This window comes from Heterodontus francisci, chromosome 1, assembly GCF_036365525.1.
Source record: "Heterodontus francisci isolate sHetFra1 chromosome 1, sHetFra1.hap1, whole genome shotgun sequence".
Classification (NCBI taxonomy): domain Eukaryota; kingdom Metazoa; phylum Chordata; class Chondrichthyes; order Heterodontiformes; family Heterodontidae; genus Heterodontus; species Heterodontus francisci.
In genome coordinates, this window is record NC_090371.1 from 7,766,894 (window position 1) to 7,773,584 (window position 6,691).

The 6,691-nt window shown below is 56.8% G+C and overlaps 1 protein-coding gene across 2 annotated transcripts in view; it reads right to left on the bottom strand.

Annotated features, from left to right (window-relative positions):
* LOC137367191 (programmed cell death protein 4-like) overlaps positions 1–5,978 on the bottom strand; it is a 91,184-nt gene extending 85,206 nt beyond the window's left edge. For both annotated transcript variants that reach the window (XM_068028625.1, XM_068028623.1), the window contains exon 1: positions 5,847–5,978. In XM_068028625.1, the coding sequence (XP_067884726.1) occupies positions 5,847–5,892 (46 nt within the window). In that variant the 5' untranslated portion in view covers positions 5,893–5,978. The remainder of the gene's footprint in view (positions 1–5,846) is intronic.
* Positions 5,979–6,691: the final 713 nt, after the last annotated feature.

Genomic DNA, 6,691 nt, shown 5'->3' on the forward strand with positions numbered 1-6,691 from the left:
GAACTATTTTAAGTCTTGGAGGTGTTGGTGATCCCATAATGACATTTGGTAGGCCATTTCAGGATTCAGACCCAGCAACGAGGAATAAATGGCAAATTATGTCCAGGTCAGGATTATGTGACATGGACGGGCACTTGGAGCTGCTAGTAATAATGGCGAGTACTCTCAGTGGTACTGGTCACGAGAGACAGACTGTTGAAGTCACCTTGATGAGATGCCATAGTACATACTGCAGCCAGTGTGCTGGTGGTGGAGGAGATGGATACAGAGTCCAGCAGCAACAGCACCATGAAGGAAACCGCTGCGTCCTGGTTGGTGTTGAGCTTTTTTAGAATTGTTGTAGCCGTGACCATACCGGCATGTGTTAGTTTTCCATCACACTTCCGACTTGAGTCTTGTAGATGGAGAGGTGATTTGATCTTTACAGAATACCCAGCCGCTATCCTGGTATAATGTTGCTATGGCTGCTCCAGTTCAGTTTCTGGTCAATTGTGACCCACAGAATGTTGATAGAGGGGAACTAGGTGATGGTGTTCAGCTTTATCAAACCAAAGCCCCAGTGTTATCCAGACTAGCTAGCACAGACTGCTTCATATCCTACCAATTGTCAATGGAGCTGAACACCATGGAATTATCAGCAAACAACCCACTTTTGCCCTTATAACAGGAAGATCATTGAGGATGTAGCTGAAGATTATTGGGCTGAGGACACGTCTGAGGAGCTCTGAGTGACATTGTGCAGCTGTGAAGACTGGCCTCTGACAATGACAACCATCTCTTCCCTTGTGTTGGTTACAACTTCAGCCATTGCAGTTTGCTTAGTTACAACAGTGACTGCACTTCAAAAAATGAAAGGTGCTAAATAAATGCACCTTCTCTCTTACAGATAAATTGCAAGTAATCATTTCAAATTCTCAACTGTTCTCACTTAATACCACTGAAAAGGTTTTGGATAATCTTTCCAGAGGTACACAAACATAATTTGAAAAAAATATATATTTCGAATCTTGGGTTGCTAATCCTATCACATCCCAATTCCACTGAAATCAATGGATAAGAATGTTAATAGAATGCCCGTTTTCCTTCCTTGCTCCAGAGCTGGCATGGAAACCTCACTCAGCCCATTATGATCAAGGAGACTACTACCTCTGAATAACCACAAGACCACAGGACATCCACTAGTACAGCCCATGGTTGAGCCCTGCTCAAGGTACTGTGCTTGCACCTTCTCATGATATTTTAAAATTCTAAGTGCAATGTTGTTAAAGTATTTTCATATTTCTTCATTGTGGAAAAACTCGAATCTCAAAACATGAACAGACACTATCTGCTTATCCCTATGGTTCAGAACTTTAAAAATTCCATGGACTTCTTTCAATAACCTTGCCAAAATCCCTCACTCCCTCAACAAATGCAACTATGGGATCTAAATGTGCATATGAAATAAACATTTGCGCCACACAAGTGTCGAGCAATGACCATCTCCAACCTGAGAGGATCTAACCATTGCCCCTTGATGTTTAACGGCACTACCATTGCTGAATCCCCCACTATCAAAATTCTGGGGGTTACCATTGACCAGAAACTGAACTGGACCAGCCACATAAATACTGTCGCTACAAGAGCAGGTCAGAAGCTGGGAATTCTGCAGCGAGTAACTCACCTCCTGACTCCCCAAAGCCTGTCCACCATCTACAAGGCACAAGTCAGGAGTGTGATGGAATACTCTCCACTAGCCTGGATGAGTGCGGCTCCAACAAAACTCAAGATCCTCGACACCATCCAGGTCAAAGCAGCCCGCTTGATTTACACCCCATCCATCACCTTCAACATTCAGTACCTCCACCAACAACGCACAGTGGCAGCAGTGTGTACAATCTACAAGATGCACTGCAGCAACTCATTAAGGCTCCTTCAACAGCACCTTCCAAACCTGCGACCTCTATTACCTAGAAGGACAAGATGCATGGGACCACCACCTCCAAGCTACACACCATCCTGACTTGGAACTATATCAGAGTTCCTTCACTGTCGCTGGGTCAAATTCCTGGAACTCCCTTCCTAACAGCACTGTGGGTGTACCGACCCCACATGGACTGCAGCAGTTCAAGAAGGCAGCTCACCACCACCTTCTCAAGGGCAATTAGGGATGGGCAATAAATGCTGGGCTGCCAGCAACAGTCACATCCCACGAATGAATAAAAAAAAACACATCTATCTACATTATAGCTACTGAACTTCAAAGTACTTAATTCTATTAAGTACTTGAGACATTCCTGAAACATAATAAGGCCTGTATAAATGTAAATCTTTGCCTCATTCAATAACATGGCTTGGTCTGTGCTTGTCGTATACGTATGGTACAGGTCTTAATCAAGGAAATCTAATTGAAACACACCCAAACCATAATACAGGACCATACCAGCATCACAATGAACCGCCTTCTTGAACCGTTCCAGTCCAAACAAACATATAAATTAGGAGCAGTAGGCCACTCGGCCCTTCGAGCCTGCTCTGCCATTTAGCACGATCATGGCTGATCTGATTGTAACCTCAACTCCACGTTCCCGCCAACGCCCAATAGCCTTCCACCCCCTAGCTTATCAAGAATCTACCTATTCCTAGTTCGAGATTCTCTCCCACAAGAGGAGACATCCTTTCCACATACACCCTGTCAAGACCCCTCAGGATCTTATTTGTTTCAATCTCTTATTCTTCTAAACACCAGCAGATACAGGGCAAGCCTGTCCAACCTTTACTCATAAGACAATCTACCCATTCCAGTTATTAGTCTAGTAAACATTCTCTGAACTGCTTCCAATGCATTTACATCCTTCCTTAAATAAGGAGACCAGTACTGTACACTGTACTCCAAATGTGGTCTCACCAATGCCCTTTATAGCTGAAGCATAACCTCCCTAGTTTTGTATTCAATTCCCCTCGCAATAAACAATAACATTCTATTAGCTTTCCTAATTACTGCATTAACTGAACTGTAGCTAAACCTACATACTAACCTTTTGTGATTCATGCACGAGGACACCCAGATCCCTCTGCATCTCAGAGCTCTGCAATCTCTCACCATTTAGATAATGTGCTTCTTTTTTATCCTGCCTTCCAAAATGGACAATGTCACATTTTCTCACATTATACTCCATTTGCCAGATCTTTGCCCACTCACTTAACCTATCAATATCCCTTTGTTGCTTCATGTCCTCTTCACAACTTACTTTCCTACCTATCTTTGTGTCATCAGCAAATTTAGCAACCATACCTTCAGTCCCTTCATCCAAGTCATTTATATAAATTGTAAAAAGTTGATGCCCAGCACTGATCCCTATGGCACACCACTCGTTACATCTTACCAACCAGAACATGACCCATTTATGCCGACTGTTTCCTGTTACGAGCCAAACTTCTACCTATGCCAAAATGTTACCCCCTATACCTTTGTTGTGGCACCTTATCAAATGCCTTCAGAAAGTCTAACTACAGTACATTCACAGGTGCCCCTTTATCCACAGCATAATTTACTTCTTCAAAGATCAATAAATTGGTCAAACATGATTTCCCTTTCACAAACCATGTTGACTCTGCCAGATTACCTTGAATTTTTCTAAGTGCACTGCTATAACATCGTTAAAACTAGCTTCTAACATTTTCCTAAGACAGATGTTAAGCTAACGGGCCTGTAGTTTCCTGCTTTCTGTTTCCCTCCCTTTTTGAATAAAATAACTTCGCTATTTTCCAAACTAATGGAACCTTTCCTGAATCTCAGGAATTTTAGAAAATTAAAACCAACTAGCTCACGAGCCACTTCTTTTAAGACCCGAGGATGAAGTCCATGATGAGTCGGGGGGGCGGAGTAGGGGGGCGGGCGGAGTCGGGGGGTGGCGCGGAGTCGGGGGGTGGCGCGGAGTCGGGGGGTGGCGCGGAGTCGGGGGGGGGGGGGGGCGCGGAGTCGGGGGGGGGGGGGGCGCGGAGTCGGGGGGGGGGGGGGGCGCGGAGTCGGGGGGGGGGCGCGGAGTCGGGGGGGGGGGGGGGCGCGGAGTCGGGGGGGGGGGGGGGCGCGGAGTCGGGGGGGGGGGCGCGGAGTCGGGGGGGGGGGGGGCGCGGAGTCGGGGGGGGGGGGGGGGGGCGCGGAGTCGGGGGGGGGGGCGCGGAGTCGGGGGGGGGGGGGGCGCGGAGTCGGGGGGGGGGGGGGGGCGCGGAGTCGGGGGGGGGGGGGGGCGCGGAGTCGGGGGGGGGGGGGCGCGGAGTCGGGGGGGGGCGGAGTCGGGGGGGGCGGAGTCGGGGGGTGGCGCGGAGTCGGGGGGGGGGGCGCGGAGTCGGGGGGGGGGGCGCGGAGTCGGGGGGGGGGGGGGCGCGGAGTCGGGGGGGGGGGGGCGCGGAGTCGGGGGGGGGGGGCGCGGAGTCGGGGGGGGGGGGCGCGGAGTCGGGGGGGGGGCGGAGTCCGGGGGGGGGCGGAGTCGGGGGGGGGGCGGAGTCGGGGGGGGGCGGAGTCGGGGGGGGGGCGGAGTCGGGGGGGGGGCGGAGTCGGGGGGGGGGGCGGAGTCGGGGGGGGGGCGGAGTCGGGGGGGGGGCGGAGTCGGGGGGGGCGGAGTCGGGGGGGGGCGGAGTCGGGGGGGGCGGAGTCGGGGGGGGCGGAGTCGGGGGGGGCGGAGTCGGGGGGGGCGGAGTCGGGGGGGGCGGAGTCGGGGGGGGCGGAGTCGGGGGGGGCGGAGTCGGGGGGGGCGGAGTCGGGGGGGGGCGGAGTCGGGGGGGGGCGGAGTCGGGGGGGGGCGGAGTCGGGGGGGGGCGGAGTCGGGGGGGGGCGGAGTCGGGGGGGGGCGGAGTCGGGGGGGGGCGGAGTCGGGGGGGGGCGGAGTCGGGGGGGGGCGGAGTCGGGGGGGGGCGGAGTCGGGGGGGGGCGGAGTCGGGGGGGGGCGGAGTCGGGGGGGGGCGGAGTCGGGGGGGGGCGGAGTCGGGGGGGGGCGGAGTCGGGGGGGGGCGGAGTCGGGGGGGGGCGGAGTCGGGGGGGGGCGGAGTCGGGGGGCGGAGTCGGGGGGCGGAGTCGGGGGGCGGAGTCGGGGGGCGGAGTCGGGGGGCGCGGAGTCGGGGGGCGCGGAGTCGGGGGGCGCGGAGTCGGGGGGCGCGGAGTCGGGGGGCGCGGAGTCGGGGGGCGCGGAGTCGGGGGGCGCGGAGTCGGGGGGCGCGGAGTCGGGGGGCGCGGAGTCGGGGGGCGCGGAGTCGGGGGGGGCGGAGTCGGGGGGGGCGGAGTCGGGGGGGGCGGAGTCGGGGGGGGCGGAGTCGGGGGGGGCGGAGTCGGGGGGGGCGGAGTCGGGGGGGGCGGAGTCGGGGGGGGCGTGTCCAATGTTTGTGGGGGGCATGCCCAGTGTTTGTGGGGAGGCATGTCCAGCATTTAGATTTTAGATTTGGATACACAGCACTGAAACAGGCCCTTCGGCCCACCAAGACTGTGCCGACCATTAACCACCCATTTATACTAATCCGACACTAATCCCATATTCCTACCACATCCCCACCTGTCCCTATATTCCCCTACCACCTACCTATACTAGGGGCAATTTATAATAGCCAATTCACCTATCAACCTGCAAGTCTTTTGGCTGTGGGAGGAAACCATTTGTGGGGGGCATGTCCAGCATTTGTGAGGGGCACACCCAGTGTTTGTCAGGGGCACGCCCAGTGTAAAGGGGGGCATAGAACAGTACAGCACAGTACAGGCCCTTCGGCCCACAATGTTGTGCAGAATCTTTAACCTACTCTAAGATCAAACTAACTACCTACGTCCACTTCCGGGTTCACTCCCAGTTGCCGTTACAACTCCTGCCGCTGCTCCTTACCCGTTGTTGCTGTAACTGCGGACCACACATCTACCTCAGCCGCCATGTCGGCTCCGTATCTCCGCTCGGATGCCCGGTACCCCGCACTCTCGCTCTTCACACCACCCCTCCCCCTACCACACAGCGCGCACGCGCTGCCTTTCCACCAATGAACAAGCTGTACCAGCCCACGTGACAGGCGGAATGCTCACCCTATTGGAGCACAGCAGGTGGGATAGGCGGGGCGGATCGCAGCAATAGCCAATTAGAGGAAGGACCGACAGGAGAGGGGTAGAAATGTAAGCCAATTGAATCAGGTAAAATATCTGACCAATCGGTGGCGCGGGAGAGGGAGCAGCTGCTGCTGGAAGGGGCGGAGCCAGTGTCGGGGAGGGGGAGGAGCCGGAGTGAGGGGGGGCCGGGGGGGTTGAGCCGGGGCCGGTGAGGAGGAGGTGCCTGTGCCGAGGAGGGGGAGGAGCCTGGGCCGGAGAGGGGGAGGAGCCTGGGCCGAGGAGGGGGAGGAGCCTGGGCCGAGGAGGGGGAGGAGCCTGGGCCGGTGAGGGGGAGGAGCCTGGGCCGAGGAGGGGGAGGAGGCTGTGCCGAGGAGGGGGAGGTGCCTGGGCCGGAGAGGGGGAGGAGGCTGTGCCGAGGAGGGGGAGGAGGCTGTGCCGGAGAGGGGGAGGAGCCTGGGCCGAGGAGGGGGAGGAGCCTGGGCCGGAGAGGGGGAGGAGCCTGGGCCGAGGAGGGGGAGGAGCCTGGGCCGAGGAGGGGGAGGAGCCTGGGCCGGTGAGGGGGAGGAGCCTGGGCCGAGGAGGGGGAGGAGGCTGTGCCGAGGAGGGGGAGGTGCCTGGGCCGGAGAGGGGGAG